Below are 25,312 nucleotides of genomic sequence, written 5' to 3'. Positions count from 1 at the left end.
TTTGGGGAGCGGTGGTGTAGTGGTTAGCGCACTGCACTACGAACCCGGCGATTTTGTCGGAATGTGTGTTTATGATGCCAACAGACGTCTGTGTGTCTGTCTGCTACAGCAGAGGTGTCGATGATTTAAACAAAACCAACATCTTTGTTTTATTTCCCTCGGCAATGCCAATTATATTGTTAAGAGGACAAGACTTTGATTTGTTTTATTTTGTATATTTGGTATTCCTGACCATCTATTTATTTTCATTCAGGACCTTCATAATGATGGATAGGCCCGGGTAAACCTGCAAAGGCCAGGAATCAGCATTTTCGGTTCCCCTTGGGATGCGACAAGGATATCATCTCACCCCAATACTAGTGCTCATCCTTTTGTCTACTTAGATCAATCATCTTTCCAAAGCTGTACTTGAGGAATGTCCATCTGGCACATATATAATGGGAGGGTGATCAGTGCCCAGAGAAAGAGTTGGAGACTGTTGCTTAAACTGGCGTTTGCTACTTAGCCTATGTTGTGTTTAAGGGAAATCATATCTCGCTGTCTTTGTGTATATGTATGTCTGTGTATGTGCATGCAGCTGAGGGCCTGAAGCTCGTGGAAATTGACAAATGCAAAAACGACATCCGAGCCCTCAAGGACAAGATGATGAACTGCCCCGACAGGTGCCAGACACGCAGGGTCAAACGAGGTTACTCGGGGTTATGATAGGTCACAGAGCATCACATGAGTTCACACGAGGACACTGCACTCACATCTCTCCCTTCCCTCCCTCTCGTCGAGCCTATTTCCACTGTTACCACCTCAATGTCTCTTCTCCCCGAGTCTATCTCTCGTATCCACTCTCTTCTAGCCTACCTCCTCTGGAAAGTGTCAACTTAGCCACTGATTACAGCACATGACGTCACATACATCTATTTAGTCAATTAAATCTGCCTGGCCCAGATGCCTGGGCTAGTGAAAGGGATGCCTATTGAGAAAGAGATTCCTATTCAAGTGGTTCCGTGGCGTTGTCCAACGAGATGTGATTGCTGAGAGAGCTGACGGTGGATATTTCTCCCTTTCATTTCATGACCTGAATAATAGTGCAATGCAACTGGTGAGATTAAAATGCTTCGCTCTGTGCGGACGACGCTAACTGCATGATTGGGATTGTGTGATTTGTGCACAGGAAATATAATAGTAACCTCACCAGGAGTCTCAGCGTCCACTCAAACGACACACGTGGTGGTGCTCATTACTCGGCTAACAGAAACTCAGCCCGATCAATGTGAGGAATCGTTCCAATTCAGGGTCTCGATTCAATTGAAGAATATGCTGTATTTGTCTTGTTGTTAACGTGTATTGTTTTTGGTTCGTTTGTTCAGTTTTACTCACTGCATTAGCCTAAATGTCACAGCAGGAGATCGTTTGAGATAAGGGTGGCAGGGTGCAAGAAGGGCCTGGGTTCGATTCCTAACTCGGCCGCTGTTCTGTGGGGAATTTAGATGAGTTTCTATCTTCTCCGGTTTCCTTAGATTGCTTAAAAAACATGCAATCTAACTTGTAGTGGCAAAACATCCCAATTCTGAAAAATTACCTGCAGATTACTCAATTGGGATCACACATAACAACATTGCACCCACCGACCCGCAAAAAAACTTTGCAGGATCCTCCTGAAAAAAAGTCTTGAGACTTAGTGAGGCTTTACTGGGTAAACAAGCGTAACAATTAAATAATTAATATGTTGCACTAATTTTACACGAATTGTAAACAATACATTCTTACACGTACAGTGTGATGCTAGTATCGCAATAACATGTCGTTAAGCCATGAATTTAGCACATGAAGAGTAACTGTGTGCCGACCATCAAATATTGGAGGCGCAAAACGACCAATTTGCTTAGGTATTTCAACGGAAACATTGCGAATACCTAGGCCTGTAACGATAAATTGGTTCATCTTCTTGGTTCTTTCGGTAAAGTCACGTAGAAGGGAAGTAATAAAATAATAAAAATAAAACATAATAAAATATTATGTTTTATTTTAAAACATAATAAAATATTATGTTTTATTTTTATTATTTGATTACTTCCCTTCTACGTGACTTTACCGAAAGAACCAAGAAGATGAATCCCTGCAGTCACGAAAGCTTTAAATCGAGATAAATTGGTTCACCGACCAAACTCGAGTCCAACACTCGTGACGTATTCATCGAATTGCGTGCGTACGAACCTATAGTTCGTTCATGAGCGATGTAAATGATACAAACGTGGTCTGTGAATGTTTCATTTGGGCTAATTAAGTGAACAAATCCTGCAGAAAATGAGACGGAGAAGAAAACGTAAACTGACAAAAATTACAGACGAGTTAAAAATGAGAAGAAGAAGAAGAAGAAAAAAAAACGAATTCTTCATTTGAATCGGGGACCTTCAATTGTGACAATTCATGGGATTATCACTGCGGGAGTGCATCGTTACTACACGCCTCGTATCAATCACAGTAATGAGTGACCGGAGGAGCCGTGGCAGTTTCGCTGCACCTGGCGCATGCATTGTTGGGTCCACCCGGAGCAGGGCTCGTTTTGATTTCAATGACAAAAGCTCCATCTGCTCATTCATTCATTCATCACACTCATCCATAGTCATTCATTTGACTTGAAACACTAGCCTAGTGCTAATAAAAGCGAAATTAGCCTACGCTTGCATTGATATGCTTTCAAATGCAGTGTGTACGTAGACCTATGTGAATTCTCAATGTTCCTACGATTACATTTAGATGCGATAACTTTGAAGTGATAATGAAGGCACACTGGTGTCTTTAATTTGTGTTGTATGTCATGTCTGTGTGTTTTGTTTTTACGTTTCTACTGCATATGGATTGAATATGTTCTGCAATAGTACACATGCACACACGCATACGCATGTACATCAATGCAAATGACAACAATGCAACTGTGTGTGCATGCATTCAAGTGATAAACACCTGTATCCGCACACACGCACACACATAAACTCATCCACACACGTATACGTGCCCAACATGCATTCATCCACGTCCAATCACACTCTCATCCCTTACACTCAGCTGCACACATACGCACCGTTCCACGCACGCACTCACACACACGACATCACCCCGACTCATATACACATGCACACACCCTTTGTTTTACACACATGCTCATGCATGCAAGTTTACACACTCTCGCAAACATACACTCTGCCATGTACACTCATGCATACACACCTCTCTCTCTCACACACACACACACACCCTCTCTCTTACACACCCGTGCGCATGCGTGCACACACAAACTCTCTCGCACAAGCTGACACACACAAACACCCTCTGGCACAGCAACTCATGCGCACACATGCACATACTCACCAACACACCAATACGCGCACACACACATAAACATTTCTCACACACGGCACGCTTACACTTTTACACGCACACACACCATTTCTCATACTTACACACCCCTTCACTTACACGCTCACACACGCACACTAACACTCTTTCTTTCTCTCTCTCTCACACACACACACACGCCGTTTCTTATACGCACATGTTTATACATGCACACACACTCTCACATCAACTCGCACATACTGACACACACTCACCCCTAGGTCTAACCCCACGCTGACCATGGCTTGCTTGGATTACAAACCTAGAACTCCGAGGAGAGATGTGCCTGCCTACCCCAAGGTGAGCTGCACACCCCTGTGCTGTGCGTAGCCAGCCAGTCGGTGGCTTGGAGGCATTGTTAACGCATCACCATCATGATGGGCAGTCATGTTGTGTGTTAGATAACCTGCCTTGCAGGTTCCTGGACAAGGGGGTAGTGCAGCAAGTAGGTTAGGGGCAGGCAGTTTAGTGCAAAGTTTTACATTTCACACCATCATGTGTGGGGTTTCGTGATACATATATCCATCTTCTTGGTTATTTCGGTAAAGTCACGTAGAATACAATTCTCACGACGTTTCGGCCACAACGCAAGCAGCCGTCCTCAGGTGAAGAACAGGTCTGTCGGAGGCAGGGTTAACGCGTCACCTGAGGACGACCGCTTGCGTTGTGGCCGAAACGTCGTGACAATTGCATTTTATTATGTTTTATTTTTTATTATTTTATTATTTCCCTTCTACGTGACTTTACCGAAAGAACCAAGAAGATGAATCCCCGCAGTCACGAAAGCTTTAAATAGAAAAAAGAAATATATCCACTCACGTAAATAAATTGGATAAACATCCCAGTGAGGCTTCTCATAATGTTTGCATTTGGGGTATTTAAATAAGTAAACAGACAAAAGATGCTTCTGTTAGCATCAGCATGGCGGAATTGCTGCATGCGGTCACCCTCTACTGAAATCTGCCCCAGATACCCGCATGCTTCCGAATGCCAGCAACAGCAGCACGTCATCATTTTCATTTTCCTCAGGTCATTACACCACCACTGCTTTCATGGCCTCGTCACTGTCAAACCACCTTCATCGTAGAGCAGATGGGATTCTGGGTTGTTTCCCAGATATTCTAGGACTTAGCTTTTCCAACAATTCCATCGTTGCATGTGCAGAGCACTGATGTGCATTGTGGCAATGAAACGCCGCTCTCTCAACTGTCTTCGGCATTTGCGACCAATGTCAATCTTCAGTTTATTATCCAATAAGTGACGGTAAGAAGGTCTGGTAATAGTTTGTCTTTCGCCCTGAACGGCAACTGTTCATGATCAGACCCTGCATGTCTTAAAGAGCTCTCATTACCATTCATACAGGTTTGGACTTCCATTCAGTGCTCCTGTGTTCTTTATTTCACTTATAATTATGGCTTCCCTGTTCCATCAGTGGTGATGATGTAAGGCGCATGCATTTCCTTCCTGTGAAAACGTGGCCGATGTGGTACGACGAACAGAGTTCCAATCTGATTCACAGGTATCCGTTATCAGCCATACACTTTTTTGAAAGTGGAATTGCTATGGGTTACCGGAATGGACCGTTCTCACACGTATCCCCATGACTGGTGATATTGCACCTCGTTCTTACTCACTTGTCATCCAACCTCGCAAAGTGAGCAACGCTGGCTTGTCACTTAGTTGCCATAGCTATTATGCTTGTGTCCTGACTGCAGCCATTCCACCTATTGTGAATGATGCCTCGATTCCTTTAGTAACCATATTTCAGTTTTTTTTTTAAAATAAGTTCTTATACAGAGGACAAAAACTGGTTGTTAACAGCTCGCTACTCTTCAAATTTTGTAACGGTGCCATATTTGATCACGTGATCATCTGCCATATAGTGGACTAATCTGTAGAGAATTCACACGAGTCAGATTCATGCTCTATGAACTATTTAAAACAAACTCGACACAAAACAGTTGACACTATGGGCAATTGCTCTTATTCACATCACTTATGCGAGAGGTAGAGAATGTTTTTGTTTTAACCTTCCGATTGTGAGTCAAGTGAGCATCAGCCACAGTGCCACTTGGCCCAGATTCTCTACGGCATTAAATAATGTGTTGTTCTGCTCGTACAACACAGCTGAGAGTTACCATAAACGCTACCTTCTGGAATCATTTGACATGAGCAATATCTCCAGATAGTGGCTTGCCAGTGTTGTGCATGATTGCTTTTGGAATTGCACAAGTCTCTTGTGTAGGCCCTGTGCCTTTTTTTATTTGGTTAAAAAGTAAATGCTTGGTTTTTGTAAAAGCCCGCCTCCAACAATTGTTTTTATTTTTGCATCATTTGAACAAGTTAAATGATTATATTTTGCATCGTTTGTGTTTGTATTCAGTTCATTCCAAGGATTTTCCCTTTTGTTTCAAAATCCCTGACTGGTTCCTCTAATGTCATTGAAATATGTGTCACCATAAAGCATGGCATCGGTACCATGATTTGTGTTTTTAATACCAGGGATATTGAAAGACAGCCGTCTTTCACTCTGAATTAAGCAAGCTACCTATATAGTTGCGTGATCCACATAACTGCAAAAGGACAAGGATTGAGACCCAGCCGAGAAGACACAGGCAGAGCTGTTATGATGCAAAATCTCTTACCACCACTAAATATTTAAGTGAACGTCTTTCACTTTATTGGACAATATGTCAATAATAGCTCAAACCCTGTGGTCACTGCAACACAAAATATGCAATAGAATCATTCGGAGATTGCTTCAGTAAATATAGTACAGTTGTTGAAGTGGCTGCCTGTCTCAGAGGTCAGAGCTCTGAGCCGGCACCAGTAAGATGCTCCCTTCACATGCAGGTTTCAGCCACCCATGATTAAACCGGGTTCTCAAGTGAAACGAGTTGATGGTCTAATGCCTGGTCACCAATGAGTGAACAAAAAAAAACGCATATTGCAGTTTTTTTGCAATTCATTTGCCGAATTTCCACTCCTGGGAATTCATATAATGGTTGGACTGCGATGCAATAGCAGTCTTTGTGTGAATAGTGTGCCCCCTGGTGTGTGCATTTAAAACGATCACTGGAATGGGTCTCGGAAGTAGATGTGTGATTCTGTAACACACTGCATTGCACTATTCTGTGTAACTCCTGAAAGGACACTCCGTCTCATGACATCACATCGACAGCACAATTCGGATAAGACTGGCAAAATACTTTTTTATTGGGCTGCTGTAAGCGAGTTGAAGTTTTTAGTTGAGCTCATAGTCCTATTCACCTACAATTTTAAGCGATGACACAGCTGCTGACGGAAAAGCAATTGGGGGTGAGAAAGGTGTGGTTTATGCTCGTAAAGTGAAAAGCGTTTGACGGAGAATCCTAGACGGATAAAGGGAGTTTCTATGTCCACCTTCCCTTCTCCTTCGCACCCCCATCAGTACATGCTGTCGCAGGAGACCATTCACGCACTCAAGCAGCCAACATTCGACGTGTGGCAATGGGAACATAACGAGGTACATCCCTTCTTGTTGTCGCCTTTGCAAATGAGTAAATGGAGTTTCAAGTGTTTGTTTCATCTGCTATTTAAATAAAGGGTACATTCAATCCATTAAATTAACGTTGTTCGGTCATTAAGAGAAGAAGTGGGAAAGTCGGTCCATTCAGGGTACCGCAATTCTGATAATTGGTTATTTACCCTTCTATCTGGCAACAAAACTGACACCTTTTTGCAAGGAGTCATGTTTGCATAGACCGCAATACCTGCAGTCATAATACAAACAAAAGAACATAACTCTGATAATGTGCACTGTCCTTGAAGTTGATTGGTCCACATCCGAGACAGCTTTCCTTCGAGCCTAGTCTCATATGGGTTGGACCAGATGACGCCTTTTGGCGTCATCTGGTCCTTGAAGTTGATTGGTCCACACCCGAGACAGCTTTCCTTCGAGCCTAGTCTCATATGGGTTGGACCAGATGACGCCTTTTGGCTTCAAGGACAGTGCACATTATCAGAGTTATGTTCTTTTGTTTGTATTATGACTGCAGGTATTGCGGTCTATGCAAACATGACTCCTTGCAAAAAGGTGTCAGTTTTGTTGCCAGATAGAAGGGTAAAGAACCAATTATCATATTTTTACTGGCAAATGAGGTCCCCATAGTGTAGATACCGCAATTCTGTTTAGGCCGTTACAGCAACATGCTCGTGTGCCAGTGCACGTGCACCGATCGCACTGGGGAGGTAGCAGAACTGTAATTGTATTCCATTACCAATCTTGCCCCAAAAACTCTAAATGTCTGGCTTGTGACATTGGTGAGGTGTGTGATTAAGGGCAATCTTACGTTCAGAGCTATACACCCCGTCAATAAAATCGCTAAGTAGGAGATAGAGCCGTGGAATCAACGAGTGACTGGAAACTCGATAAGGGGATTTGATGAATTTTCGACCTGGTGAAATCAGATTAATTGGGGACGGTGTTTGACAGAGAATTTGAGGGGGTGGCAGGGGAAGGGAGAGAAGCTCAAAAGAAGAAACATTTCCGAGTTTCACAGATGTCCTGTTGGACGTCTGTGAAAAAGAGCTTCATAGCTCATCGGATTCCTCCAGTCGAAAGATTCTGATGTATGCGAGGTTTAATCATGTTTATGACAGTGATGATAAACATGTCGATGATATTGTTCATGGCATTGATGATGTCCTTCCTTGCAGATGCTGAGCTGCCTAGAGCACATGTTCCATGACCTGGGCCTCGTTTCTGAGTTCAACATCAACCCCATCACCCTCAAGCGATGGCTGGTGAGAGGCAGCGATAGCGTCCAATGGCTTGTGTCTGGGACTGGAGGGATGCAGTGCTGTCTGCTCCTTGTTCCATTCCCCCCGTGTGTCCTATGGGTTAGCGGAGGGGACATGACTGTGTCGCTCTTCTCAAAGCTCGTGAACTTGTGATGCACGTGTGTGTGGCTATACGGGGATGTGTCTGTGTGGGGCACAGCTTGCAGTGCAAGAGAACTATCGGAACAACCCCTTCCACAACTTTCGCCACTGCTTCTGTGTCACTCAAATGATGTACGGCGTCATCCACCATTGCAACCTGCAGGTGAGGCTGCTGATGATCTGAGCACATGTCCTAGTGCTGCATGTGACCGTGGTAATTCTGATGGGGGTAATGATGGTGATCGCCGAGGTCAAGCTTGTGATGGTTGTGATGGTAATTGATGATAGTGATGGTAATGGTGAAGAAGGTGGTGATGATAATAATATTGATGAATGTGTTCATGATGTTATAATGATGTTCGCAATTGATGATGATGGTGATGTTGTTGTTGGTGATGATGGTGACAATGTAGGAAATCTTCACTGCGATGGATTTAGGGATCCTCATGATTGCGGCCGCATGTCACGACCTGGACCACCCTGGATACAACAACGCGTGCGTGTGCACATACCTCTTATACACGTGCACACATTCACTTGTACACACCATTTCATATATGCATGGACATTACACATTTCATAGTCACATGTGTACACGCGTTGTACACATCTCATATGTGCATTTACACAAAAGACAAAGCCATCAGCAGCAGTGTGGTTGCTGTGAGGATCCAGGCCCTGACCATAGGAATGTGTAATGTTCACCACTAACTCGGAGCCACACATGGAGATGGGCTCCAGGGTCTCCCAGCACCCGTCGTGGGACCTTTTGTGGCCACAGTGGCATTTACTACCACCGGCCAGTACACACCTATTTATCATACACACGCGTGTTGGTGTGCGTGTGTAGAGCAAATCACAGGCTGATTGGTCGGCTCTGGGAGTGAGCAGGGCTTATCTCGTGATGCAATGACGGTGGGGACACCTGCTGGTTTGATCCACCCCTAAGCCACGATTAACTAGCACATGGGTCTGGGCATGTGCCCCACCCTCGCCGTGGGCTGGCAGTCCTGTCTGCCGCGCTCACAAAAAAAAAACCCTGGCTTTCGGTGGTCATGGACCGTGGTAGTAAGACGACTAACACCCTCCTACCAAGTTTCGGTTCTCGAGCTCAATGAGGAATGATGAACATGTTTCAGTCTATCGACGGTAGTGTGATGCCAATTAAAACAAATACTTTTCAAATTAACAGAGTGTAATAATAATTTAAATATAGAATTCAACCATTTGTCAAACGTAGTCTTGAGTGAACAGTCACATCCAACCCATTACTTGATTTATACTTTTGCTTGCTCTCCCAAACTCGCGTTTTGGAAAATAGATTTTGTTGAGATGTTTAGGGTATAGTTCAGTCTTTGTTCGTGAGTCGTAATCAGAAAAAGACGAACATCTTTAATTCAGTAGATTTCGGTATAATGTGCATTTGCATACATGCCCAGGTACCAGGTGAACGCCCGCACAGAGCTGGCCGTGCGCTATAACGACGTCTCGCCACTTGAAAACCACCACGCGGCCGTGGCCTTCCACATCCTGTCCACGCCCGAGACCAACATCCTTTCTGGTGTCACGCACCATGCCTTTACACATATCCGCCAGGTGGGCCCAGCAGCACGCCTTTCTTCAACCCACTAGGGCCTTGCACACGATTCTTCATTCAATGCACTGGGCGATTGCATATGGTCCTTTCTTCAACCTTCTTGTGTTGCCATCCTCCTATGGAGATCCATGGTCTCTGCTGAAAACGAGACCTGAGTGTGATGAAGGCATTAAGAGGTCACAGAACAGACCAAGGAGCTTTGTGCCGGGTAGTGAATGTGTTGTTATGAGAGGACATGGGGATTGTTTTAATTGCCAGATTTAATTGTCAGATTAAAAGAGAATCCACAGTCTGGACTTTAATCCAGGTCATGCATCTGAGGTGAAGACTCACCCTCCATCTAGGCTTCTCAGTGGGATGTATTTGGTTGAATAAAATACCGTTATTGCCTGTTGTGACCCTGTGTGATCCTGTGCAACCCCGTGCACCCCATGTAACTCCGTGTGACCCCTTGTTGCCGGCAGGGCGTGATTGAGCTGATTCTGTCCACGGACATGGCGCGACATGGGGAGATCCTCGCCTCCTTCAGGGAATACCTCAAGGACTTCGACTTCGGCAACCCGGAACACATGAAAGTCGTGAGGCAGCTCACTCGTTCATTCATGTAGTCATTCATTAACTCGCAGACAGCATTTGCCCCAACAGTCTGTTAAAGGCTATATAAGAAACAGTTTGTCTTTGTGTGCACGTGTGAGAGCAGCTGAAGATGATGCTCATTAAGTGCTGCGACATCTCTAACGAGGTTCGGCCCATGGAGGTTTCTGAACCATGGCTTGACTGCCTCCTGGAGGAGTACTTCATGCAGGTATACATCGTCACAATCGTCATCAGCGTTATCAACATTATTGTGTCATCATCGCTGTCATCGTTGTCATCATCACTATCACCATTATAAAGGTGTTAATGGTGGTAGTGTTAGTGTTGATGATAGTTATGATGTTGATGGTGGTAAACATGGTAGTGTTGATGGTAAATATGATTGTGGAAATGGTATTGATGGTGATGATATTGGTGATGATCATGGTGATGGTAAGGGCAGCAAAGACAGTGGCGATTGTAATGATATTGGTGACAGTGATGGTGGTGGTGATGGTGTGAACAGAGTGACCGTGAGAAGCAGGAGGGCCTCCCGTTCGCTGCGTTCATGGACCGCGACACGGTCACCAAGCCGTCGGCCCAGATCGGCTTCCTGTCATTTGTCCTCATTCCCTTGTTCGAAGCTGTGAGCCAGGTGCCTTGCATGATGAATGCCCTCCAAACATCATTGTCATCAACTTCACATACATCATCATCACCATTCACCATCAGCAGCACTGTAACCAGTAGAAGTAGTGTAACCAAAATCATTGCCAACTTCATCATCATTACTACTACCATTATCCACCATCGTCACCATAGAAAGTAGTAGAAGCAGCATCATCATCAATAACAATCCACTACTAGATAAAGGCCTCACCACAGTCACTATCATTGCCTTGTGACTTCATCTCTGCGGTGGATATCCTCCTTGTAGACTCCCTTCCGCTATCCACATCTTGCCTCAATACCTTCCATTTTTACTCTGCCTGTAACTGCCTCTGTAAAATAAATATGCTCACGTTTTCTGTAAAGCACATTGAGATACTTAAATTCAAATTGTGTTGAATAGAGTTATTTTGTTTCCTAAAAAATCTACATTTTTATTGCTTCCAAATAAATCACATTCCTTTCTTATTTGTTCTAATACACCCACAGTGTCAGCATCCACACTATTAAGGCAGTTCCTTGTACATCACCAGCACGGCCATTCATCCCGTGTTGATCTGTGCGTGTCCATGTGTGCCTGCGTGTGCAGCTCTTCCCACAGATGGAAGAGACAATGGTGCATCCTCTGCGCGAGTCCCGTGATCACTATCAGGAGCTCAGCGTCCTCCAGGAGACCCTGAGCAAGAAGAAGTCAGCAGACAAGGTCCCCGAAGGGGATGATGCAAAGTGAGGGGCTCATAATGGCCACGTCCGAACAATGAGCCCTCACCTCTGATCTCAGGGTATGGGGCTAATTGTGTACGTTACCTCGTTTCCATCACTAATGTGAACCTGTCTGTGCTGGCCCAGACACAGCACCAGGGCCTGGGTCCATGCCCCCATGCTTCATGAGCCACGAGGTTCCTTGGGCTTGCCCCCTCCCCTATGTCCCAACCAACTCTTCCACCTCTGCACGGAGCATGCAAGTTTAATATTGTCCCCCAGTGATTTTAAGACTTTTCACCATTTGGGGTTGTAATTCCATTAAAGAATCGACAGCATGACCAATTCCAGCATCAGTCTGGCTATAAGCATAGACAAAGGGTTGCTAAGAGAACCAGGGGACCAGGGTGCTGAATTTCCATGGGATCAGTTTGGCCAGGTTGGGCTGCCATGGGAACACAGGCTAGTGGGCCCAGCCCAGTGCATGCACAGAGCCATCACAGTTCCCACTGGCCGTGGAAATGAGGCATCCATCGTGGGGTTTCTAATGGCTGCGTTGAGGAACTAATGCAGCACTGCCATGGGCCTGAGTTCTTTATTTGTGACTGGGTGTCTTTCCTACGAGACTCTTAATAATCACCGTAGGGCACTGAGCCAGAAATATCTGAGAGCCTTGGTTCAAGCTCCAAGTCACCCCTTATCGGTAAATGCATATGTGTGCACATGGATAGCCCCATTTATATTTGGCCACATAAGGCTGCACAGCAATTTGAACTCTGTCCTGATGTTTTTATTATATTCAGCTGTGATGACAAAAACTTTTTGTTAAGAGTTAGAGCATGGTGGGTTCAACGAAAATGAAAACGTGCACGGTCCTACTGTGCGCGTGGGCTACAACAGGGTGGTAATTATGAGCAGGTTTGTTTTATTCTGAACAAGCTTAATTAGAACCACTGTTTACAGGAAAGTACCACTCAGAAGTAGTGCAAGGCTGTGCTACACGAGGGGGATTTGAGGGTAATCATTTGAAGGCTTCATCAACACATTTGTTCAGAGTAACTGGCAACTAGTAAGAGAATGGCAAAGAGTGACAATTTCCTTAAACCAATATAAAATGGTGTGAAAAATATTCTCGAAGATTCATGGTGACAATTACTCTAAAATTACCCTCGTGTATGTACACATCCATTAAACTCTCTTCCAAGTCAAAGCACTTTCAGTGGCTGTGTAAAAAGGCATTGGTAACCAATAATTTAAATTAAGTGAATTTTCACCAAATGGGAGCCTTTTAATATTTACATTGTGGGGTAGTTTTTTTAAACTACCCATGTACGTGCTTGTAAATGTCCGTGACTTTGGATCATTGTGAATAATAGATGTGATGTATACATGTAAACACATGCATGCATATACATATGCACCTACATTTAAACATGTAGCGTACTTACATCCACTGACGCGTGTACGCATTGACAGACACGTCAAGAAAGAAGCATTCAAATATCCTTTCATACATACACATGCATTAAAAGTTGTATACACAGCGAATCAAAAAATAGGTGTTGGGGAGAGGTGGAAATCTAGCTTCTGATTTTGTCTACACTCAGCAGAAGTCGGGGACTGCACAAAACTCCCAACAACATGGGACAGGCAAGAACCACTTTATTCAATATTTTGCAAATTACACCACGAACTCTCCTCACACTAACCCCCAAATTAACCAACACGAGCGAACTAATCCCAGCCTATCACCACCCAGCTCCCACCAAGGCTACACGAACTCCCACTAATCTACTAACTAGACGGACACCAGCTCGCCAGCAGCATATCAGCCTCCAGCCTCACCAACCTCACTCGTCCCAGCACCCCCCCCCCCCCACCCCCAGTGTTCCCCTCACCCCCCCAGTACCAACCTCACCCCCCCCCAGCACCCCCCTCACCCCCAGTGTCCCCCTCACCCCCCCCAGCACCCCCCCCCCCCGCCAGTGTCCCCCTCACCCCCCCAGTACCAACTTCAACCCCCCCAGCACCCCCCCCCCCCACTCCAGTGTCCCCCACCCCCAGTACCAACCTCACCCCCCCCAGCACCCCCCCCACCCCCCAGTGTCCCCCTCACCCCCACCCAGTACCAACCTCACCCCCCAGCACCCCCCCCCCACTCCAGTGTCCCCCTCACCCCCCCCCCCAGTACCAACCTCACCCCCCCAGCACCCCCCCCCCAGTGTCCCCCTCACCCCCCCCAGTACCAACCTCACCCCCTAGCACCCACCCCCCAGTGTCCCCCTCACCCCCCCAGTACCAACCTCAACCCCCCCAGCACCCCCCCCCCCCCACTCCAGTGTCCCCCTCACCCCCCCAGCACCCCCCCCCCCCACTCCAGTGTCCCCCACCCCCAGTACCAACCTCACCCCCCCCAGCACCCCCCCCACCCCCCAGTGTCCCCCTCACCCCCCCCCCCCAGTACCAACCTCACCCCCCTAGCACCCCCCCCCACTCCAGTGTCCCCCTCACCCCCCCCCCGTGTCCCCCGCCCCTTCAGTGTCCCCCTCACCCCCCCCGTGTCCCCCGCCCCTTCAGTGTCCCCCTCACCACCCCCCCCCCGTGCCCCCCGCCCCTTCAGTGTCCCCCTCACCCCCCCCCGTGCCCCCCGCCCCTTCAGTGTCCCCCTCACCCCCCCCCCCCGTGTCCCCCGCCCCTTCAGTGTCCCCCTCACCCCCCCCCCGTGTCCCCCGCCCCTTCAGTGTCCCCCTCACCACCCCCCCCCGTGCCCCCCCACCCCCCAGTCCCCCCCTCACCCCCCCCCCGTGCCCCCCACCCCCCCCGTGCCCCCCGCCCCTTCAGTGTCCCTCTCACCCCCCCCCAGTGTCCCCCCCACCCCCCAGTCCCCCCCCCCGTGCCCCCCACCCCCCCCCCCCAGTGTCCCCCCCACCCCCCCCCCCAGTTCCCCCCTCACCCCCCCACCCCCTTCTGTGTCCCCCTCACCCACCCCCTTCAGTCCCCCCCCCCATCCCCTCTACAAGTTTGGGGGGGGGGGTGCCTGGAGTCTCCATGGCAACCCAGCCCGCGGCTGAGCTGTTGTGAAGATTAATACAAGGCGGCAGGTCTGCTGATATTGCCACACGACTTGATGACATACTTACAAAAGAGAGTGTGCATTTCGGGAGTGTGTGAAATTCATGTCTACGGAATAAACTAGCGGGGTCTGGACATTCTTTTGTCGACATAACCTTTGTGTAAGCACGAATATGCACGTTAGACGTTTATTTATTGGTGATCGAGACCCCCAATATGTTTACACACCTCGAATACAGGATAGAGTGGAGATATTAAAGAGCCTTTTGGCAGCAAATGTTCATCATTCATCACTCAAAAATCCCCTTCAGGGGGCATCAGACACTGACAAACACGTGGGGACGCAATTTACCCAATGATGTAATACAGAACAAAATATTAATTACACCTAATGCAATATGTACAGTAATGATACGTGCAAACATGCCGACCCAATTTTGTGCAGTGAAAACATTTCACGATGGACAAGCGAGCACCTGTATTGACAATAAACAGCAAAGTGATGCCACAAATAAGCGCGCGTGCCTCTCCATTCACTCAAACATGGGACCATCATTGCCAGTATCAAAGTATGAAAACATAAGAATCGCGTTCACCCTTTCAGGAACTAAAACTGGTGTTAAGATCTTCTTGGTTCTTTCGGTAAAGTCACGTAGAAGGGAAGTAATAAAATAATAAAAATAAAACATTATAAAAAATTAATGTTTTAGTTTTATTTTTATAATTTTATTACTTCCCTTCTACGTGACTTTACCGAAAGAACCACGAAGATGAATCCCTGCAGTCACGAAAGCTTTAAATCGAAGGTGTTAAGATATATACATCTCTCGCATTAAGCACACACGTCTACGTACGTGTGGTACTGGTAGGAACCTCCTGGTTACACCAGCCCACAGGGGATTGTTGTGTCTGTCCGTCGTGCGTCGTGCGTCGTGCAGGGAGGAGAGGGTGGGGCTGGGTGGGGAAGGGCCGGGTGGGGAGGGGAGGGTGGGGTTGGGTGGGGAGGAGAGGGTGGGGAAGGGCTGGGAGGGTGGGGAGGGGCTGGGTGGGGAGGGGAGGGTGGGGTTGGGTGGGGTGGGGAGGGTGGGGCTGGGTGGGGAAGGGCTGGGTGGGGAGGGGAGGGTGGGGTGGGGAGGGTGGGGAGGTGAGGGTGGGGAGGGGCTGGGTGGGGAGGGTGGGGAGGGGAGGGTGGGGAGGGGCTGGGTGGGGAGGGTGGGGCTGGGTGGGTGGGGAGGGTGGGGAGGGGAGGGTGGGGAGGCGCTGGGTGGGGAGGGGAGGGTGGGGCTGGGTGGGTGGGGAGGGTGGGGAGGGGCTGGGTGGGGAGGGGAGGGTGGGGTTGGGTGGGGAGGGGAGGGTGGGGAGGGGCTGGGTGGGAGGGGAGGGTGGGGCTGGGTGGGTGGGGAGGGTGGGGAAGGGTTGGGTGGGGAGGGGAGGGTGGGGGTGGGTGGGGAGGGGGAGGGGTGGGGCTGGGTGGGGAGGGGCTGGTCACCCCGTGGTGCCCTTATAAAACTCAACGTTTAACCTACTCACGCCGGCTTGTGCCCGCCCTCACAGTCGGGCATATTTGCGGAATACACCACGCCGCCGTTGACCCTGCAGGCCATTGACCGAGCAACCCAACGTTCCTACCAGCAGCTCCCTCCGCAGCAGGACAATGTGTTTAATGGAAACATGACCCTGCTGCAGTCGAGTTGAGGCTCCGCGATTCTTTCATGAGTGAACGTAATGAAAGCAAGGACCATTGCCCGAAACGTCGCCTGTTATATTTTGTCCCTTCTTAGGCCACCGTGTTATTGACGAACTTGTTGAAATGTTCGTAGGAATAATATTTCACACCCGATTCATTCAGTACCGGTTCAGAATCCCTATTTAAATTGAGACTCTATCCTTGAATTCGTTCGCCCCCCACCCCACCACCATTCGCCACTCAGTAGCGGTGACGCCACCACGACGCTTGTGCCAGGCTAGGTGCACTTTGAGGTCACGCGCGTGTAAATGTGCACGATACCGCGTGTCCCGTGTACAATTGCGATTCTAATCGAGGAATCGTTACTCCTCTAGCCGTATTTATTACACCAAATCATCGACACATTCGTCAATTGCACTGGATTGAAAAAATATATATAATGGGCGACGTTTCTGGCAAGGGGGCCTTCTTCACACCGTACTGTACAGTAACACCACCCCCTTACAAAGATGGCGCCCAGCACTGTACGGTACATTGCCCCTTGCAAAGATGGCGCCCTGTACTACATTGTACAGTACCTTCCCCCTTAAAAAGATGGCGCCCTGTATTGTGTTGTACAGTACCTTCCCCTTACAACGGTGGCGTCCAAAATTGCACTGTACAGTACCTCCCCCATCTAAAGATGGCGCCCAGTACTGTATTATACAGTTACTTCCCCCTTAGAAAGATGGCGCCCAGTACTGTATTATACAGTTACTTCCCCTTAGAAAGATGGCGCCCAGTACTGTACTGTACCTCCCCCCCTTACAAAGATGGCGCCCTCTCCAGCAGACGCCACTACTCGGTGACGTCACGTCCAGCCCAGCCCCTCCCGCCCGCCCCTACCCACAAGGCCGCGCGCGCTACCCGCGACCTCCCTTTCCGGTTTTCAAGTGCGACGCGATGGCGGTCGGCAAGAACAAGCGTCTGACCAAGGGTGGCAAGAAGGGCGCCAAGAAGAAGATGTAAGTGCCTCATAACGCGCTGGCCACGGCGGCGAGGATCCCTTCCGAGCGCCGCACCACTCCGGTGGCCGCCGCGGGTTCGGATGGCGGCGATGCGAGGTGGATTGCGGGGGTTAGGCCGCAGGGTCCCGGCCTTGCCTCGGTGCAGGATCGAGGGAAGGTGGGGGGCGAAGGCAATTGCTCCCCCCCACCGACCAGTGCTCGTCTGCTCTCGGCCGATGGTTCATATAAATAAAGTGAAAAATGTCAAGTTGATATTGCCATATGATATGGTGATGTTGCTATGGCTGCGTGTGTTACGGTTGTTGGGTGAGCCGGGTGTGCACTGGGCCCTGAATTAAACTTGAGTGCTTAATGTACTTTTTTGGGATTAACTTTAATAAAATTATAACTCGGTGCAGTGAAGTAGGTAATGAATTATGTCGAGGTCCTCGTGAGTTGTATGCAGTGAAAAAGGGTGATTACGTGGTTTGTTAATTTAGTTAACTACATTTTGCGTTCGAGTGCATTGTATTAAGTCGTGAATTACACTAGACATATGAAGGGTTTTCTTCAACTATCAGTGGTCTGCGTTTGGAAGTTAGGCGATGAGATTGATGTTTGTTTTCGTGAGTCGTATTCGCCGTGAGTTGGGGGCATCTCGTCCGTGCTGGGGCTGTAGGGAATAATTGCACGTGGCTGTAAGTAAAACTTTGTTAAAAAGTGCGACGAGCCCCGCGTGGTGGTGCTGTGTTGAGTGGATTGTGTTAAATCATCGAGTTATATATACAGTATACTGTATATGTAGTGAGCTGCACGTGGGTGATGAAACGAGGTAGTGAGGGACTTTGTAGTAACCGGTGACTGATAATTTGGATGGAATATTCTTAGATAATGTTTTGGTTCTTTGACTAATTTACGGGCCCAAATTGTAACGCGATGTAAGGACAATTATTTTCAGGCGGTGAAAATGCAGCGTCTTGGGAATCACGAATAATTTCAATACGATACTATTCGCAATCATAACCTGTGCGCTATACATTCGAGTGAACCTTACAGTTTAATGTATTAACGTTTCAATTACAGTATTTAATATCCAGTGGCATTGCGAATGTAATAGATTTAATCGCACGAGTACGAATTGTTTTGACGTGCTGTGGAGGATATTGAACATTTGGCTGAGTACTGCACTTCAAGAGGTGGATCCGGGGTTAGTGGTTAACATTTTAGAAAATTACAAACAATCTGGGCTGAGGTGGCAAGGAGATGGTATTGAGACAGTAAATCAATTATTTGTGTCTGCACACCTTGAAGTGCAGTACTATTCATAATAGAGGTTTTTTCGGGTTCGATCGCGTAAATATATAAATGTGTCGTTAAAACCCGCCATCACCCGACACAGCCAACTAGTAAGGGTTTTATTCGTCACTAGTACAGCACACCGGTGTGTTGGAGAGCGAAGCCACAACATGGCGGGTTTTAAAGACATATTTACGCGAAATAACCCAAAAAACCTCTACTATGGATGATATTGGTCGCGAAAGCCTACGGGTTAAACTGCAGTACTATTACTGCGTTTGCATGGGAATTCTCCAGACAGTCTGGATTCTTCATGCACAACAAATATTGCCTGATGAGGTGCTACTCATCTCGCACCTTCATGCCCCTACAGGGCTGTAAGTGAGATGTGTGTGTGTACCTCGACCATGTATGTGTCCATGTGTGCCTCAATGTGGGGACTGGTTGTGTAGCGGTTGAGCGCGCCGAGCAGCAAACTCAAACCCCGTGACCCGAATTCGATTCCCGCTCAAGGCCAGTGACGATTTTACGAACCAGTCCCTCGTAGACCGCCTAAAATGACTACCTGATGTTGCTACTTCGGAGACATAGGCGGCTGGGTGTGGTGCTAACCATCAACTCCTTTGTATGCCGTGTCGGCCTGTATAGGTGTTCGTGCAAAGGACTTGCCCCAACAGTCTAAAACCGAGTGTATCTTTTGTCGCAGTGTGGACCCCTTCTCCAAGAAGGACTGGTACGATGTGAAGGCACCAGCCATGTTCAACATCCGCAACATGGGCAAGACGCTCGTCACGCGCTCACAGGGCACACGTAAGCAAGATAAACTCATGTACACATGCTCACACTTGTTATGCAGGCTTGCACATTCGTACGACTAAGCATTCAAACTAGGTTTTAGACTTGTAGTCAGACTACACTCGCTGATGTACGTGCACAAATTGGCTGGCACACCACAGTTTGGGTACACACGCACGCTAACATGTGCATGTATACACTCAAACCAGGCGGTTGATTATGGATTTGTTGGAAATTAAAATCTAAATTATTTCACGTTTGAAATGTATGATAATATATTAACATACATGAGATCGTGGAATATCGCGGGGGTTATGTTCTTGGGAAGTTCCGCAAAAGCCAAAACCACGATATTCAATACTTAATCCTTGCCTAAATAATGGGGTGATGTACACATAAACCAAAAACCACAATTCAAATAAGTACTGTACTTTATGCCAAATAAACTAGCATCTAAATGATTGAAATAAACATGTAAAAACCCGATACAAAAAAATTCATAGACTATAAATAGTATATATACTGAATACATTATGATAATGATAGCTGGTGTGCATGTGTGTTTGTCCGCAAGTGGGGAGCGGTAGTGCTACAGTTTGCACGCTGTGCTACGAACCAGGTGACCTGAGTTTGATTCCCACTTAGACCCAACACCAGTGACGATTATCTGAATCGCTCCTGGACCTCCCCTAGGTTGAGCGTCAGCCTCAGATGAGTACCTGGTGCAGTGTGTAAACATCGCCACTGGGGAGACAAAGGTCGCCGGGACGTGGTGCTTGCCACCCTCCCCCTTTTGTAATGTGCCGGCCTTCATAGGTCCTTGCTAACAGCACTTCCCCCAATAGTCTGTTAATAGACTATACGGGGAGTCTGTCTGCAAGATGCTTGCACGGCAAAGCTTGAGGTGCCACTAACTGCCTCGTGTCCCTCGCCTGCCCCACACCACAGTATCAGTACTTTCGGGTACAGATACAGTACTTATGGGTACAGTATACCCACGAAAGGCCAAAACTAACTGCCACCATAGCTAAATTGATAGACAAAGAGGTGCCCCGCGATAGGTAGAAACCGCGAATGATAAATACACGATATTCAATTGCATTTCTTGCATACATGCCTGCGTGCACAGGTATCGCGTCGGACGGCCTGAAGGGCCGCGTGTTTGAAGCGAGCCTGGCTGACCTGCAGAACGATGAGGTGGCGTTCCGTAAGTTCAAGCTCATTGTCGAAGACGTGCAGGGAAAGAGCTGCCTCACCAACTTCCATGGCATGGACCTCACGCGCGACAAGCTCTGCTCCATGGTCAAAAAGTGGCAGGTGGGTTCATAAGCATGCACAACCACATGTATAAGGCCTCTATGTAGGTTGTAATCTGGGCTTCCATCGTCTATGGTTAAATTGGGTTTTCAAGTGATTCTAACCACTGATTACACTCAAACATAAAATGTAGAAATTTTTCAGCTCTGAAAATTAGAATTTACAACTTTTCTTACATGTGACAAACGTCTTGAGCAAATTACAGCAGAAGGTAGCGTGTAGTAAAGTCATATTTTCTTTTTGGCTATTTTCATAAAAGTAATGCACTGCGCTGCGAGAGTTTCACACTGGCACTTCAAACATACGATTGCAATGAAACTTGGAGAGAAAATAAGCAATAATTGTCGCTGTGGGTGACGTCCCTCACTTCACGTGATTTTCCTTCAGACGATGATCGAGGCACACGTGGACGTGAAGACAACGGACGGGTACCTCCTGCGCCTCTTCTGCATCGGCTTCACCAAGAAGCGCTCAAACCAGATCCGCAAGACGGCATACGCGCAGCGACAGCAGGTGCGCGCCATCCGCCGCAAGATGGTGGAGATCATGACACGCGAGGTGCAGAGCAACGACCTCAAGGAACTGGTCAACAAGCTGTGAGTTTCTCTATTTTGAGCGTACGTTTGATGCACGCACATACCCTTGTGTTTGTGCTTCTGTGTACGTGAGCTCGTGTACACACTTGCTCTGTGTACATACTCTCATGTACAGACAACCCTTGTATGTTTCTATTTAAAGCTTTCGTGACTGCAGGGATTCATCTTCTTGGTTCTTTCTGTAAAGTTACGTAGAAGGGAAATAATAAATATAAAATACAATTCTCACGATGTTTCGGCCACACCGCAAAAGAGAAAGGTCTGACGCTGTCTTTCTGACAGACCTGTTCTTCACCTGAGGACGGCTGCTTGCGTTGTGGCCGAAACGTCGTGAGAATTGTATTTTATTATGTTTTATTTTTTCCCTTCTACGTGACTTTACCGAAAGAACCAAGAAGATGAAACTCTTGTATGATCGTACTCCGTCTAGTCACTTGCATACACACAGCCAAACTCCTTGGCAATCCTGCATGCCTTCATGTTGACCTGCTGGATTTAACGGCTTAAGGGAGACAGGCACTTGCAATGATATTCACGAATCAAAATATATTGTACACAAATTGACCCTGTATAGGGCATTCGGAAGCTAGGAAAATAACAAGGAGAAAGGTTATAATATTTTGACAGGGCAACGTCTGTGCCCAGTGAATTCCAAAGTACCGGAGCTGCATAGGAACTATCGGATACTGAATTTAACGTGGATTTTGAAGAGAGCTTTGGTGAAATTTGCATCGACTCTCATGCGCTGGGGAAATGGGGGACTGGTATTGTTATGAATGAGGATGATACAGGACCAGGTCTCTGTATGGGGGAAAACAAAGTTTGGGATTGTGTGCGTGAGAGAGATAAAGGGGTTTGCTCACAAAGGCTGTTGTGTGGTATCGTTTGCAGGATTCCTGACAGCATTGGCAAGGACATCGAGAAGGCTTGCCAGTCGACCTTTCCCCTGCACGATGTTTACATCTGTAAAGTGAAAACGCTCAAGAAGCCCAAACTTGACTGTGAGTGCCCATGGAGAAAGAGCGATAGCGTGTGTGAGTGGTGAAAGACCTGAGCCTGCAATTTCATATGGTAGGGTGAGAGATTTCCATGAGTGAAAAAATATTTCAGCTGAAGGTACCACAGTGATATTTAAGTGCTAAATTGTGATGAGAGTAATGCGAGTTTAAGGGGTGAAGTGAGACATTGATTCATCAATTAAAATCAATCTTACACGCCACCATTTGTGCAAGTGGCACCAATGGAACGAACATAACTATACAAACCAGGCAGTTAAAACAAGATAAAGATAATCACTTAATTTAGCAGGTATTACACTAACCTGTCAATCATAACCAATCAACTAATTATGAATTAGATAACATGCATGTCTGCCAATGATGGTATGACATCTACTTAAGATCCCTGGATCAGAAAGTACTTTTACTCCATCTGAGCTATTAACAACCCATTGATGCTGGAAATAATCTCCAGTGAAACGTCACCCATTTAAATGTGAGAATACTCTGAAACACACCAGTGTGCTGAAGCAGTAATAAATGTGGCACTTGATTCACACGCCACTTTTATTAATTGATTGTTGGGTGGATCAGGGTTGACATTTTTACATGACCTAATCCAAAATATATTTTTGTTAATTAAATGTAGTCAACCGTGCTGTGCGAAAACTAGTGATGCTCACCTAATACCTTTCGTGGCTTCAAGAACAGGCAGACTTAAGGAAAATGCAGCTTCATTATTCCAGAAACATGAATAATATTTTGTAGTTTATTGTAGTAATTGCAATATTACAGTACAGTATTTAAAATAATCAGCTATGTTTTATCCACTGCTGAGTGAAGGCCTCCCCATATCGTGTCTCACAATCCAGTGATGCAACAATCCATTTAGCTCTGCGTATGAGCTGGTCTCATCGATCCATTTCAGTGGTTGTCTTGACCAAGCCCACTTCACAGCATGATGTCGGCAATTTGTGTTTTCCAATCCTCTTCCTGCCTCAAGTGTAATTCCAAGCATGCACCTGTCTATGATCCTTTGTGCATTTTTCAGCTTTTGTTCCATTGTATCTGTTAATATCAATTTCTGATCCACATTAAGACTAGTGACACAAGAACACAAGAAGTTTGTCTCGTAATGGCCAGGCTGCTGCTGCTGTATTAACTGTTGGCGTTTGCGTGTGCAGTGGGAAAGTTGATGGAGCTGCACGGTGAGGGTGCCGCCAGCACGGCCGCAAAGCCTGCGTCAGGCGCTGCAGGCGATGCCGAGGGGACGGCGAGCAGCACCAAGGTGGACCGCGGGGATGGCTACGAGCCGCCTGTGCAGGACACGGTGTGAGCGCCACCACCGCTCAAACCTCACACCCCCCCACCACAAACACCAATGCGCACACCCTGCCATGCAACATCTCGCGGCTTGTGTGTGAATACAAATTGCGTTGTACAGCGCAAATAAAGATGGAAAGTTTAACTTTATTGTCTGTGTCGGTGTTTGTGTGTGTTTTTGCTGGTCTGCAGTGGGAACGTATGAAACATGTAATGATGCATTAGACCAGGGGTCCTCAAACTTTTTAAACAGGGGGCCAGTTCACTGTCCCTCAGACCATTGGAGGGCCGGACTATAGTTAAAAAAAACTATGAACAAATTCCTATGCACACTGCATATATCTTCTTTTGAAGTGAAGAAACAAAACGGGAACAAATACAATATTTAAAATGAAGAACAAGTAAAGTTAAATCAAACTTGCCAGTATTTCAATGGGAACTATGGGCCTGCTTTTGGCTAATGAGATGGTCAATGTCCGGTTCCATATTTGTCACTGCTAGTCGTAACAAGTGATGCAAGTGTGCATCCGTTAGTCTAGATCTGGTTGGAGATTTCAAATGTTTCATTCTGGAAAAAGTCTGTTCACAGACATAAGTGCTGCCAAAGATGGTTGCCATTTTGAGTGCATGGTTCCTGAGATGAGGATATGTCTGAGGGGAGAGATGCATAGAAATTATGAAGGCTGCTTGACTTGAATGCGTCTTTCAGTCACAATTCTGCAGTTCAGCCAGTTCCATTTGGTAAATTGTATCCACATTTTCAATGTCAATAGAAAATGGGTTACGGAAAAGCTGTATGTCCTGTTCATGGAGATAAAGCTCTTTAAATCTAAATTGGAACTCCTTTTGCAATTTTTCCAGTGAATCCACATGTTTTGTTTTGGAATGCAACCAATGGTTTTTCCGCTAACAAATTTTGAGTTGTGGGGAGATGGCAGAAGTTTTCCTCCTTCACTTGTTTGATGAGGCCTAATTTTACTTGAAATGCTTTGACATGTGATTGCATATCACAGATGAGCTTCCCCTTTCCTTGAAGTTGCACATTGAAACTTGAGTAGCTCTGTTACATCTGTCATAAAGGCAAGGTGCCATTTCCATTCTGCATCATTGAGCTCTGGTACTTTTTTGTTTTTTGAAAGCAGAAAAGCTGTAATCTGGAAGTAAGTCATAGAAACGTTTCAAAACTCTCCCTTGACTCAGCCAACGGACTTCTGTGTGGTACAGAACATCTTCATAGTCAACATTTATCTCAGACAGAAATTCCTGAAATTGTCTGGTTTAGGGCATGAGCTCTAATGAAGTTAACACAAGATACCACAATTTTCATAACAGAGTCCCACTTAAGTGATTTACTACACAGCGCTTGGTGGATAAGGCAGTGT

At 46.8% G+C, this 25,312-nt stretch overlaps 2 protein-coding genes across 6 annotated transcripts in view; both read left to right on the top strand.

Annotated features, from left to right (window-relative positions):
- The window catches only part of PDE9A (phosphodiesterase 9A), a 32,071-nt gene extending 18,335 nt beyond the window's left edge, over window positions 1-13,736 (top strand). Inside the window, exons 10-21 of one of the 5 annotated variants that reach the window (XM_061560403.1) lie at window positions 578-662; window positions 1,169-1,267; window positions 3,660-3,693; window positions 6,824-6,898; window positions 8,092-8,178; window positions 8,375-8,479; window positions 8,730-8,812; window positions 9,756-9,912; window positions 10,378-10,491; window positions 10,614-10,718; window positions 11,016-11,144; window positions 11,748-13,736. In XM_061560403.1, coding sequence (XP_061416387.1) covers window positions 578-662; window positions 1,169-1,267; window positions 3,660-3,693; window positions 6,824-6,898; window positions 8,092-8,178; window positions 8,375-8,479; window positions 8,730-8,812; window positions 9,756-9,912; window positions 10,378-10,491; window positions 10,614-10,718; window positions 11,016-11,144; window positions 11,748-11,888 — 1,214 coding nt within the window. In that variant the 3' untranslated portion in view covers window positions 11,889-13,736. Of the gene's footprint in view, window positions 1-577; window positions 663-1,168; window positions 1,268-3,614; window positions 3,694-6,823; window positions 6,899-8,091; window positions 8,179-8,374; window positions 8,480-8,729; window positions 8,813-9,755; window positions 9,913-10,377; window positions 10,492-10,613; window positions 10,719-11,015; window positions 11,145-11,747 lie in introns of all 5 variants that reach the window. The other 4 variants (XM_061560402.1, XM_061560406.1, XM_061560404.1 and 1 more) reach the window with 4 other exon arrangements.
- A 3,737-nt stretch (window positions 13,737-17,473) lies between these two features.
- RPS3A (ribosomal protein S3A) lies at window positions 17,474-24,075 on the top strand. The gene is made up of 6 exons (XM_061560401.1): window positions 17,474-17,623; window positions 19,608-19,711; window positions 20,826-21,013; window positions 21,401-21,609; window positions 22,501-22,610; window positions 23,792-24,075. The coding sequence occupies exons 1-6, from the start codon at window positions 17,562-17,564 to the stop codon at window positions 23,941-23,943; spliced, it is 825 nt and encodes a 274-aa protein (XP_061416385.1). The 5' UTR covers window positions 17,474-17,561; the 3' UTR covers window positions 23,944-24,075.
- Window positions 24,076-25,312: the final 1,237 nt, after the last annotated feature.

The sequence above is a fragment of the Lethenteron reissneri genome, chromosome 26 (assembly GCF_015708825.2).
Source record: "Lethenteron reissneri isolate LAM-NWPU_2019-01 chromosome 26, ASM1570882v1, whole genome shotgun sequence".
NCBI classification, from domain to species: domain Eukaryota; kingdom Metazoa; phylum Chordata; class Hyperoartia; order Petromyzontiformes; family Petromyzontidae; genus Lethenteron; species Lethenteron reissneri.
Note: the sequence above shows the minus strand (reverse complement) of the source record. Positions and strands in the feature narration are given on the sequence as shown.